The sequence below is a fragment of the Phaseolus vulgaris genome, chromosome 8 (genome assembly GCF_000499845.2).
Source record: "Phaseolus vulgaris cultivar G19833 chromosome 8, P. vulgaris v2.0, whole genome shotgun sequence".
NCBI classification, from domain to species: Eukaryota; Viridiplantae; Streptophyta; class Magnoliopsida; order Fabales; family Fabaceae; genus Phaseolus; species Phaseolus vulgaris.
This window is the reverse complement of record NC_023752.2, coordinates 12,074,615-12,088,349: the sequence shown is the minus strand read 5'-3', so window position 1 is coordinate 12,088,349 and position 13,735 is coordinate 12,074,615. Positions and strand designations below refer to the sequence as shown.

Here is a 13,735-nt window from a genome sequence, read left to right as displayed (position 1 = left end):
CCTATGAAGGAACTAAGATCCCTCCACAAAACCCGTCTAGCCACGTATGTGGTAGCACCATAAACACCTGTAAAACTAAAACATTTATCATGCAAATGACAAGTTACATAAATAAATTGTTCATTTACCAAGAAATTTCGGACCAAATTAGGAACCGACAAACACCAAAGCTTAGCAGCTATATTAACAATAGGAGACGTAGCCACCAAATGCATATTAACAGATTTTAAAATGACTTCAAAAACATCAGTGTACGACACCATAGGTTCGGCAAGAAATACCAGAAGAGGTTTATGTAGTTTGAGTAAACTAATCAAAATCTCCACAGTTTTGTGGTTTCCTAATTCTCTAACATTCCAGAAAAATGAAGAGACTTTCATTGCGACGTTGTGGAGAGAACTGCCTTAGCAGTTTTTTTGGATTTGCCATTCTTCTTAGGTGGTCTCCCTAGTTTTCTTTTAGTGCAAACTATTTCCTCCCTAATATCACTGTCATCCTCTTCCATCTCGTTGGGATCAGTCCAAAACTTTGAGAGAACATTTGTATTTTCCAAACCATCAATAGAGGAAAAGTGATTTTGTAGGATCAACGATAGTGATTTATGATTCTATTTTTACTGATATAATCAATCATATTGAGACAAACATTTTCAACTCTAAATAATTTGTATCATAGTTATAAAATAAAATAAAAGTACACTTCTTATCATCATATAAATCTCACTCTTTATTTAAAAAATATTACTTATAATTTTTTATTTTTTAACAAATTAAAAATATAACCACTAGTTATTTGATTTTGCAGTTACTAGTTCAAAATTTGGAAGTAGAAAGAAATAATGTCCTTTAACTCAAAATAAATACCTTTTTAAATTTTAAGATTTGGGTTGGGTGAATAAACTCAGTAAGAATTTCTGGAATAGTTTTTTTTTCTTCAGAATTTAACTTTTTTTATAAATAATTTAATTCACAGAAGTGTTTTTTTTATAACTTACTAAATTTTAATTTGCATTTTTTCATTTCTGCAAAATTCCCGCTTCTCTCTCTCTTCACTGAAAATTGAGTGATAGCATGCAACGAAGCTTTGCGAAGCTGAAGATGCTCTGAGGATTCCTACGTTCTCTTACGACGATGAAGGCCACTCGCAAACTCAGCAAGCCCGACCCAGTCTCAAAGGTTTCATCTTAGTTATTCATCTTCAAAACAAAGTTCATTTTTTATTTATTTTCCAACCTATTAAACCTATAGATTTTTAAAGTCAAGCTAGAAGCTGTTAGTTAAGCCAAATTTCACTGTTAATTTGCGTGATTAGAAATAATGAGTAGTGACTTTGACGCCCAATTCATTGGTAATGGCTCTTCTGGGTTTTACGTAAAAGTGCGCCTTTTGAATTTTGAACTATAAACCCTAACAATTGTTTGTTTGTCGACAAAATCGAACCAGAAGCCGTGGAAGGAAAAACATTTTCGGTTCAATGGTTTTGTGTTTTTTGTTTCATATAAAAGTCTGAAAAGTGAGACCTTGCTCAAAGAGAATATAATTCTTGGTCACTTAAACTAACAAAACACGATTCATGGTTAATTTGTGCAGTGCGTGTTATTAAGTAGTATTTTGTCCCTCAAATCAACGCGTAATTGCTCTTCGGGGTGCTCCTTATGTTTGAATTTTTTGAGGTATATGCATCTTGGTTTTGAGGAGCATAAACCTTAACTTAACACTGTTCTGCGCGTTTAGTTAAATTTTGGTGCATAATTTGCATATTAGATCGTGATTTCTTTTTTCTTCTCATAACCAATGCACAATGGCGTCTCTCCGTGTTCCTGATGTTTGCAATTTTCATCCCCTTTCAGCTGGTTTTGGAGGAGGTAATTGGGTTGACAACAAAGAATAGCAATGGGTTAGCTTCAAATGCCTTGAGCTCCAAATGTGCTTATTTGGCAGGTTCCGTGGTGGTGATGTATGACATGAATTTGGGCACTCAGTCACACTTGATGGTGTCTACTAGAATGCCAAAGCCTTTGAGCTGTGTAGCTTTGTCACGAGAGGGGCACTTTGTTGCCGCTGGAGAGGTAAGAGTTAATTCTCATAACTCGGTTTTAATATTATTGCTCTGCACTTTCACACAGTAACCAATTTGAAAGAAGTTCTGGACCCTATAAATAAAATAGCTTCGTCTTGTTGAATTAGCACGAGGATGGCACTTTTTAAGGGTGGATTGACTTATATTTTTTATTGATTTTACAATTCTTGTGGATATTGATTGTTATTTTCTTAATAATATTTGATGCTATTGCATTCGATGTTTGAGGGTTTGTTTGAAATTGGATAGAGGAGTTTGACAGAGAAGTGGGATGGCTTTTGATTTCTAAATCGAGAGACATAAAATGTTTATAAAAATGAGTAAGAATTGATTATATAATGGTTACCTAACAATCTCTTATTTATAGAGAGGACACAGTTTTTTTTTGTAACCATTGTATTAGTATAAAATTTATAAATTATTCATCACTGTAAACAATGACTAACACCGTCATGGACCTTGAACGCACACTATGTGGGTATTCTTACAATATGGTTTATTTCATACACAAAGTAACATTTTCAGGATTTGACTTTGAACCACTTGGTTAAAGGCTGCAAGCCGCTACTGCTTGTGCCAACCAATGTTGGTAGAGAGGACAATGTTGGGAAGTTCCAAATTGGTTGACTTAAACTCTTGGAGTACAACTTATATATCTGTTAGACAACTTCCCTTAATGCCAATTTGTTTTAAGATGAAATCTGACACGGTATAAAAGTCTATAGCTTATCTTGGTAATTGTCTATAAGATGAAATCTAACAAACAAAGTTGGGCAGTTCCACATTCCCTACCTCAACTCTTGGAGTGCAACTTATATATCTGTTGGACAACATGCCTTAGTGCCAATTGCCTTTAAGGGGGAATCTGGCAGACAAAACTTAGATAACACTCTTTATGTGCTTGTTGTGCTGTTGTCTAATTAAAGTTAATGTGTATATCAGTATTTTAGCTACCACGTCATTCTTTTTTAAGCATGTTTGGGGTAGCTTAAAATTTTCATTTCAGTTGGATTTATAGAAAAAAACTGTTTGAGGAATCTGTCCGTAGTTTGAGTATTATCAAATTATGATTTTGAAATTTTACACTGCCTTCCCTATGTAGATTATTAATTATCCTGCCCTCCCTTCTACTTTTTAAATTACATTCCTCTCTTTTCAGAGATTAATATATACATTGTAATTTATCCATTTTTAGTGCAAATGATCTTCTCGAGGCCAGTTCTTTTCTCTAGTTCATAACATTGAAACTTGTAGAAGACGAAATAAATTGTTTTGGATGAAGTTCTGGAGCAGTAAAGCTGAAACTATGGACGTTTAAAACCTCATTTCATCTTTTAAAGACCTAAAATCATTTATATAGTGTTTCAAATAAAAAATCAGTTACTGATGACAGTCAATATTAAAAGTTGCATAGAGAGGTTTACCTAAGAGGCTTGTTCACAGTGGCTCACCATATATAAAAGGTTTTGTGGAAATGGTAATAGTATATGTACTTAGGAAGTAGTATGGTCTTGTATCTCATGGTCAAATGGAAGTCCTCTCATATGCCTCACTGATTTCATTACTCGTTTTATCTACTTTGCTTATTTCTTCTATCCATCCCAATGAACATTTTTTTTATTGTATTTCTCTTTTACTACTACTCTTTCTATTTCACTTCTTATCCAAAAGAAATTATAAAGGATGCTATCAAGTTTATGATTTTTTTTTTGTAATTATTGATTTCATCAAAAAGAAATATTTTACATTTTATAGATTTTACAAAATTGAAACACCATAGATGATCTTACATTTTATATTTGGACGGAAGCATATTTAAGAGGCTAGGTATTGGTGTATTTTGCATCTAAATGGTTCAATGGGTGTGAATTGGTTATAGGTAAGGCAAGCTAGTAGTAGGTCAATGCTGAAATTTTTACACAATAACTTAGTAACCATTATGATTAGAATTTTACAGAAGTTGATGTATTACAGTAAAAATATATTTTTCACGGTTATATCTTCATTAAATGAACTTTATTAATGCATTATTGAAATGTTCCTCATTCAATACTACTAGTGTTGATATGGAAAATATTGGGAATAACTGAATAACACACAATGGCTTCATTGTTTACACTTTTATACGGTAATCTTACTATGTTTTGCAGGCAGGAAACCAGTCATCAGTACTAGTGTGGGATTCTTTTACTTTATCTGTTGTCTCTGAATTGAAAGGCCATCTATATGGAGTTGCATGCATCTCTCTCTCACCGAATGGTTGGTTACACTTTACAATCCATATGCTTGCTTTTAATTTTATATAATTACTGCTTCTTACTCATTATATAGTATTCTGTCCAAGGTAAACATCTGGTGTCTGTTGGAGGATATATTTACCTTTGGAACTGGCGGAGTGGTGAGCTGATAACAAAGCTTCAAGAAACTTCTTGTTCTACAATTTCAAATATTAGCTTCTCATCAGATGCAAAATTTTTTGTAACTTCTGGGAAGAAGCACCTGAAATTCTGGATACTTGGATCTTCTAGAAAGACTCAACTAAATGAAGGGATGAGAAAGAGTACATCATTAGCAATACATGAAAAGCCTGCCAATCTTTCTATTCATAAAACAAGCTCTGTTACATCTATCAGTTCTGTGTTGGGCTGTAATGGCTATGCTAATTGTAAAAAAGCTGGTGATTGCTTTCCCATATATACATTGACTGATTCAGGTTTGATTCAGTTCAGAGTGTATAAGATTGTATTTTTTTAAAGATTTTAAGGCATTTGTGTTTCTTGGTTTCCACAATGTATTAGTTAGATAATTGTACAATTCCATTTTTTTCTGTTTACTGGCATTTTGCACCTTATTCGTTTCCTTTCTGTTTACAGGAATTTTATACCTTATTAATTCTGGGATGTCGGTTGAAAAGTCCGTGACCTTGAAGGTATGTCCATGTCTTCTCATTTTTGTAATATGTCTTAGCATGCCAGAGGTATCTTTTCAAAGAGGAAACCTTGATGGATGAAATATTACGTTTTTTAACAGATCTGTAGAGACTTAAAACTATATTTCCCGTATAATAGTAAATGATGTTCTAAGTGCAAGATGGCAGCATTCTTACGTTGTTTGTACTTTCTAAGTTGATCATGCCATTATGAACTGTATTAGTTTAAAGTTAATTATGAGTTGCTAATCGTTTGAGGAATTATAATGGTGTTAGAGTGTTAGTTCTTTGAAATTTTCATTATTCCCAAATTCTCATTTTCAGGTTCGAAAAGCTTTTGCATTATCAACATCAGCAAAGCTAATTGCTTGTGCATGCAATAATGGAACAGTCCAATTATTCACCCCAATCTCTCTAGAATACGTGGGTAGTATATTATATTCAAAGACAAAAAAGTTACTTAAAGGAAGCAATTTAGTTAGCCACACTATAGTTCCAGAACAGGCTTCTGAACAATTACTTGCCCTGCCTGATGCAGTTGCCTGTCAGTTTTCGGCCTTAGAAAAGATTGGTGAGTGCTAAATCTTCCACTTGTTTTGCTAATTCTATTTAACATAATCTTGTGTTGTGCACTAATGTATTTATGTTTTCCCTACAGTTGTTGTTTACGGGGATCATAGTCTCTACATCTATGACATCCATGATGTGAATCAGGTAAATGTTTATATAATATGTTTGTCATTATGATTTTTCAATAGCATATTTAACATGTTAAATATTTTAATAGTTGTCACTAGAAATTAGGGATGCAATTACCATCGTTTAGGGTTTAATTTATTCCTATATATTTATGACTGAGTCTATCATGCCCTAATATAAACAAATCATTTGAACGTACAACACACAACAGTCCTTCTATAATAATTTTTCGTTTATACTAAATTGGTTATATACTCATGACATGATAGATTAATTATGTTCATGCTACTCAAGTCTTTTGCTTGTAAATTACTGTATGATGCAGCAAACTTTATTCCCCATATTTTGTTGGCCACAAGGTGTTGATGAAACTGCAATTGTTAATGCAAAACAAATTGTCATTATTTTCCAGGTCACAAAGTTTTATGTGCTAGTTTCACATTCCTCATGCATATGGGATATCAAGAACCTATGTTGTGAAAACATGCATGATCCATCTCTTGCATGCACTGCTAGGGGTTGTTTGGGGGGGATTTCTTTTGCAACTTGCTCTACTGATGGTTCAATCAGGATATGGGATATTGCTTTGCAATCTGATTTTTCAAATGACGCTGAAGATTTGAAGACTGAACTATTGAGTTCTTCATGTTTGGGTAACTTGATTGTTAGAAAAAAAATCACAATTCTCTCGTCTTTTAAGTTATTTATTTCTCACAAGTTGTGCTCTTCTTGTCTATTGCTGCAGTAACTGCTGGAACATTTGAACGCGATGCAGTTAAGGCAGATCTTACAAATGGAGAGTTTCGGTCACTTGCTGTTAGTTCAGACGGAAATTATCTTGCTGCTGGTGATTGCAAAGGAAACCTTCATATATATAACCTTCAAACATCGGATTACACATGTTTCCAGGTGAGTTCAGGCACCTGAGTTTATTTTAGAAATTATTGTGCTGTAAAACTATATTTGAAGCTTCACAACATTTATATGGTCATTTATATCCTGCACGATATTTCAGGGTGCTCATGATAAGGAGATTCTTACATTAAGCTTTACCACATCCACCCAAGATATATCTAAGGAAATTGCAAAAAACAATTACTTTCTTGCCTCAGGGGGACGAGATTGTATGATCCATCTCTATGATGTGAAAAGGTGTGCTTCTTCAATTGTTAAGGATAACCTAGTTGATTGGTTAAACATTACAATGACTTTTTGATTGTATGTGCCAGAAATTTTGATCTTATTGATAGCATTGATGATCATTCGGCTGCAGTGACTTCTATCAAAATTAGCAGCAACGGTTGCAGGATCCTCAGTTGTAGTGCAGATAGGTATGCTAGTAGATTTGGCATCACAACATCAAAACAAACTTGAAACAAAAACGGTTTATGTAAGTTTTGCTTAACAGTTGAATAAAAGAAAACTGAAAATTGTCACCTTAAGGTTCTGATTATATTTAGGAAGAAAAGTTTTAAAAAATTTAATATAAGCATTACCAATCTCTTGGGAATAATGACTGCAATTAGGAAATAGTGACTAGCAGTACCTTTCAATTAACGGATTTTTTTCAATTAACTAGTTTTTTCAATTAACAAGTTTTTTTTTCAATTAACGAGTTTTTTTCAATTAACGAGTATTAGTGGTGTGTTATAAAAATGTACTGGAAAGACATTCTTAGAAGCCAAAACAAATTACAGTTCTTCATTTTTGTATTTGTCTACTTATTGACATATTAATCATGAAATAGCTATAGGTTGGTTGATTATGAACTTTTAAATTCAGGTGAAGCCAACTTTTAATTGGTTTCTGTAGTCTATTTGATATATATTGGAACAGTGCACTCCATGTTTAAAAAATTGCATTGATTTTACATTAATAATGTGTGGCATATTTTTATAATTTAAATAATGAAACTTTTAGCTTTATTTATGTCTGCTAATTACAAAGTATGATAAGATTGTAATATTCGGTTGATCTGAAAGCAGATCCAGCCCCTTTGAAAATGAATCTGAGAAAGACAGAAAGTGAAATGTAATTTTTGCACTTAAACATACTGTTCAGAAAGTTTCTATTGCAGCCTGTTCAAAAAAATATAAAATATCACTTGCTTGCTGTTATCCTATTTCTAATTTGTTTTAAAGAAAGACCATTTCAGACAAACAATTAATTCCTCACTAATTTGAATATAGTTCTCTATGAAGTAGTTTAATAGATTCCAAATACAGACCCATATAATCTTCAGTTTGAGGTAGCCTAAGCTTTGGATGGAAATGTCAACAAATTTTCGTAGAACAAATAATTTTTTTGTTACATTTTACCATTTGATGATTATATACTTATTCTATGTGGTCATCATATTTGTGTTTTTAAATTACTTTGTAATATACAATAACCAGTGAACATAACATTGTTTGTATGACATTGAATGATTTCCTCTGTGATTAACAGAAACATAATTCTTCTTTCACAGTTTCCTGGTTCTTCGTGATGTGGTGATAGCAGATAATGGTTATAAGATTTTGCAACAACACCGCCAAAAGGCTTTACAACGTGGAACTGTCTATGATATGGCTGTGGATCTGACATGGGAGACTGTTGTTACTGTTGGGCAGGTGAGATAGATGATGTCAACATTGAAAATCATCAAAATTCAAGTGAGGGTTGCGGCTGTTGTGGAAGGCTTCCACGTGAATGCTTTAACAATTAGTCTATTCATGTGTCAATTTGATAAGATTATCACTCAATTTGCAGATTCCGCACTTGAGTGCTAATATTATTATCATACTTATAGGATAAGAAGATAAAGACGTTTGACATGGCTGCTCAGAAACTAATTAGGTCGTACAACCATGATAAATTTTTTGGAGAACCTATAAAGGTGAGCTTCATTACTAGAAAGTGATTACCAATGTTAACCTTCTTTACCCGAAGCTAATTTTGTTAACAGGTTATAATGGACCCAAGCTGCACTTACGTGGTCTGCTCATTCTCTAACAAGTCCATATGTATATATGACTTGATCACGGGGAAGATGGCTGCAAAGGCAGCAGGGCATGCTGAAATTATTACTGGTGTCATCTTCTTACCTGATTGCAAGCATATAGTTTCCGTGAGCTTCTTTCACACTTACTGTTGGTTTATTCATTTTTTTGAGTTAACAATATGCAATTTAACGTGAATGCTTTATAATTCATTTGACTATTTACTTTTAGTAAGTTAGTTTCTGCATATGTTTATTTTCATCATGTCGGAAAAGATAAACATGTTGATGTGCTCTCCTTTGTAATCAACATTATTCTTTTATTAACATATCCATATTCAGGTGGATGGTAATGGTTGTGTTTTTGTGTGGAAATTGCCCGCTTCATTGTCTTCTAGAATATTGGAGAGAATAATGGAAAAAAACAATCCATTATCTCCAAGAAGCTCTGGTCAGCCTCCCTCTCTTAGTTGTCTATCATTTTGCAAAGAAAAATTCCTGCATTCCAAGATCAATCCTGGTGTTTGGTCAATGATGAACAACAACCAACATGGGGATGAAATGCTTTATCCTGGGATCAGTCATACAGAGGCTTCAGCTTTTAAATTTAGTGTTTCAAGACTTCCCAAATGGGCACAAGCTAAAGTGTCGAGTTCAAATGGTGTCTGCAAGAATCTTAATTGCTCTTCGTCAGAGGTATGTGTACTCTTTAGTGTGTGTGTATATATATATATATATATATATATATTTATTTATTTATTTAGTTCTTAGAAACTCTGTTGTATTTAAATCCCGAGCGCCTTAACATGAAAGTTTTTATAAAAAAATAAAAAAATCCTGAGCGCCCCTACTACAGTAGTATTTTGAAGATTCAAAAGCTCTATAAGTCAGCATGTTCTTGGACAGATATATGTCCATCATTGAAGAGTACAAGTTAATTATTTTTGGTTGGAGTTGTTTTAGTGGACATTCAGTTTTGGAATGTGCAAGAGAACTAATTCCTTGTAATGAAATTGGGCTAAGATAGTTGTTCCGGGTCCTAGTCATTTGTTGAAGAGAAAATCGAGTCACTATCAATCCATATAATATATGGTAATTGAAGTATTAAGAAGTGAACCTACTTATATACTACTATGAATTGGTTTTATCTTTAGTCGATGTGTGATCTCCAACACCCTCTCATGCCAAGATCTGCCAGTTCGTGCGTGAGACTAGATATTTATGAGTGGTCCGATAACGGTCCGATAGCAGGTGGTACAATAGTTGGCCTTATATCTAGTTGATGTGAGATTTCCAACACACCCGTCCACGCCAAGGCATGTACACCTCGTGCGTAGGTCTAGATATTCGTGGGTGGTCCAGTGATACAATAGGTCCATTAAACCTTGTTAGGATAGATTTTGATACCATATTAAGAGGTGAGTTTATGTTTAATTCATTCTTACAAAATTGACTTGTATTGCCTCCACTTATATATTGTAAATTGACCTTATCTTTAGTTGATGTGGGATCTACAACATGATGTGTCTACATAATCTTTATCTGCATCTGATGGTTACTGTTGCTATTATGGTATAACAACTAAGCTCAAAGCCACATCTATGGATTAACTTTTTTGGGTGAAAATCCATGGTTGTCATGATGGCATTAAATGAGACAGCCAACTCTAGTTGAAACTTATCCTGTTAGAGTGTCAACATTTAAAAAAATTGAATTCATAGTAATGGCGTCCAATTTACAGTTGCTACAAGTTACAACACAAAAATCTCTTAGCTCCTTAAATACAAGACTGCAGTGTTAGGATTTTGACTAAGTGTCTAATATCTCTTGCATTTATGATATTTAGGTTTTTGCTCCTTTGTCCACCAAAGTTCAAAGTCCATATGATAATGCTTCTCCATTGCCTGATACTGTGAACCCTCAAGATTCTTCAAGGTTAGGAGGAACTTATAGGTAAGTGTTGAGTCTCAATCTCAATTATGGACTTTTGGTGGTGGCATATCTGTTCTTTGCTCATGAAGTCACTACAATTTCAGCAACATTCCATTAGACAACCATTGGCACTCTGTTTACACTGTTTGTATGGAAGCACTTTCTTCCCCGGAGATGCTTGATTTGTGTAAGACAAAGTTTCCAGAGATTCCCTTGAATATAAGTAAGTTGAATGCTTGTTTGTTCCACATAATTTTGTTTTCTCAACTTTCATCTTTATTGATGATAGCTTAGAAGACCAATTATGTCAACCAAATTCCTTTGAAGTTTAATTGGGGTATCTTAGAGATTCTCTTGGTAGGAGTGTTTCTATTTTCATATTTTTCTGATAGTAGTGATTTGTTTAGGATATGATTAGTATAAATAAAGGTTAGTGCATGACTTTTATGATCATAGCATCACATTGTAATTCATCTTAACAAAATAATAAGTAGAATATCGTTCAAAGTCTCTTCGCTCAATTTCCTTCCTCTACATCTAAAACCCTATAATTTCTATAAAATAAACCCAAGACGACATAAAAAAAAGTGTGCTTTAACCTTATGATTAATGGCTTATTGCAGGACAACATAGGGCTGAGGACCAGAACTCCTCTGGGCTTAGTAACCTTAGCAAGAATGAAAAGATGGGTGTTGCTCCAGACGAACATGTTGGTTGCAACAATAATGATGTTTCTTGGTGTTCTGAAGAAGTTTCTGAGAGTAAAGAAGAGCAGTTGTATTTGAGTGAATCTGGAATTGTGTCAAAAACAACTACTGAAGGCAATTTGGGCAGTCTACCATCTGAAGAAGACAGTGACATGTTTAAGCAACATTTTGGTAGCTTATCAAATACGCACAAGGTTGGTGTTGTATTCTGAAGTGTAGAGAAGGAATTAAAAAACAAACAAGTCTTGTTTCCACAAATTTGAATTAATCTCATGATTTCTTGTCCTACTTTTGTTCGGAAATTCACTGTAAGTTTGCTATTATGGAATTCATAATATAATTTTGGAAATAAAGCTGGTTTCTGATGTTAATTTTATTTAGAAAGAAATACTTCCTTTGCTTCAAATAATGTACTTCTATAATAGTGTTTTTGATGTCCTCAACCAATGGATTAGATGAAGACCTGTCAGTTATTAACATGTCATTCATGATCTTATTGGGAAAATCATTGTAAATGTCTAGTGGATAATGAATATTGATATCATCATTTATGTTTTTTTTTTTCCAAAATAAATTGCGCTATCCTAAATGAAAAAATATAGGTACCTACCAAGTCTTCATGAGGAAATGTGACTAACTATGGAAATTAAGATTACCTGGATGAGGTGGAATTGCTCCAAAACTTAAGGACTTAGATATCTTATAATTGATTTAGATGACAGTTGCTTATATTTTATTGAGTCTGTAACGTCATTTTCTTAATCTTACCCAGTTTGGTATCTGTACAGGCAGAGTCAAGGAAGTCGTTAGTTAGAAGGTTTTCTTCAAGATATATCGTGCAATGGGATTACCCAGGGGATTGCAAGAAACTGTTTAGCAGTCCTGATGGGCATACAAGTGGTAGAAAGAGCTCTGAGGATGAAGGTGGTACTCATATTATATCAGAAGACAGATCCTCACAGCTGAAGGAAATTGAGGAAATGAGAACTTCTTCGGGACAGGTATGTATGAGGGCATTATACAGGCTTATAAAACCATGTCACCCCTTTAGGAATCGGAACATGATGAAAATCTCTAAGAAGAATATTAGGATTGATAGTAAATGGAAGGTTATTTTGTTTTCAATTATCCCTTATGGGGGTCATGTTTCAATGAGCATTGCTGAGATAGTTAGATTTTTTAAACTTGTATAATAAATATACTAACATCAGCACTAGAACATTAAATCTGTTTCCTTAATATATTATATGCCTGCTGATCCCTCAAGTGATCTTTTCTGATATGTCGTAATGGAATTTGAAAAGCCTGTTTTTTTTTATGACCTTGAATGACTTGGCTGAAATATTTGCTGCTCAAAATGCTTATGGTAGGACATCAAGAATTCAGAACCTTCAACACATTCAACATGTGAACTAATCAAGTTCCCAATCAAAGAAAATTCAGTTGATAAAGGGAGTGAACTGGGAGAAACCATAGCCCTGTGCAAGGATGCATTTGGTAGGTTGGATGTAGCAGCTGAGAATACGCTGCGATTATTTTCAGAATTGAAAAAGTTTCAGGGCGAAGAGGTTGCAACTGGAGCAGGAGCTCAATTTTTAGACGAGGCAGCTGAGCTACTTCCTCTAGTTGTTAAGAAAGTTAATGCTGTTGCTAGATTGGTGCAATGTAGAAAGAAGGGTAAGTGTACATTAAGTGTACCAGAAATGGACCAGTTTGATAGATTTGATCAGATAGAATAATGGAAATACCAAAGGACGATGTCAACACTTAATATATTTCCTTTTTATTTTCAAAGAATAGAACGTTCCTTTGGTTAACAAGTCTGCATTCTACTTCAACTGAATGGTGAATATGCTAATCATTGAATTATTTTTTCCAAAACAAAGTAAAGTACATATAACTTTAGTGAAACATAAGTGTTGAACTATTAGAGATTACTGTCGATGTTACTGCACTATTCAGATCATTTGATTAGATATGATTTTGTAACTATTGTGGTGATATATTTTGTGTAAAAGAGTATTTGGGGTGATGGAAGAGGCCCAAGCACAAGCCCACATGCAAGCCCACCAAAGGGTAGATTTGGGCCAACCATAGAGTTATGGCCAAGAGGATCCAAGAAGACGTTCTTTTACATGTTCAAATGCCATAAACTCTAGTGTAGAGTAGACTTTAATTTCTTGTCAAAATTAGCATAGGAACTTTATTTGTAATTTTCTTAGAATTAATTTTGGCATCTAAAACACCAACCTAGGTAAACTTAGAGTTTCTAAAAAAACCTCTAAATTTACCAAGGCCGGTCTAGAAAGCCCATGGAGGGGGTGAGCATAAAAACTAGACACACCCCTCCCCATGTGCTCATTTGTGCACCCATGTGCTTCACATTTACATTTCATTTGGCTAGTATTA

The 13,735-nt window shown here is 33.8% G+C and overlaps 1 protein-coding gene across 2 annotated transcripts; it reads left to right on the top strand.

Annotated features, from left to right (window-relative positions):
* Positions 1-985: 985 nt before the first annotated feature.
* Positions 986-13,164, top strand: LOC137826178 (uncharacterized). Of its 2 annotated transcripts, none has more exons than XM_068632055.1 (20): positions 986-1,175; positions 1,850-2,068; positions 4,230-4,338; positions 4,424-4,792; positions 4,953-5,008; positions 5,333-5,579; positions 5,667-5,722; positions 6,120-6,360; positions 6,453-6,616; positions 6,723-6,859; positions 6,937-7,038; positions 8,178-8,319; positions 8,499-8,585; positions 8,655-8,816; positions 9,030-9,383; positions 10,534-10,640; positions 10,724-10,842; positions 11,243-11,520; positions 12,115-12,327; positions 12,697-13,164. In XM_068632055.1, exons 1-20 carry the CDS (start codon positions 1,131-1,133, stop codon positions 13,063-13,065), a joined length of 3,576 nt encoding a protein of 1,191 aa, XP_068488156.1. In that variant the 5' UTR covers positions 986-1,130; the 3' UTR covers positions 13,066-13,164. The 2 variants fall into 2 exon arrangements, with proteins under 2 accessions (XP_068488156.1, XP_068488157.1); XM_068632056.1 differs by having other exon boundaries at positions 1,024-1,175; positions 4,411-4,792.
* The last annotated feature ends 571 nt before the right edge of the window (positions 13,165-13,735 follow it).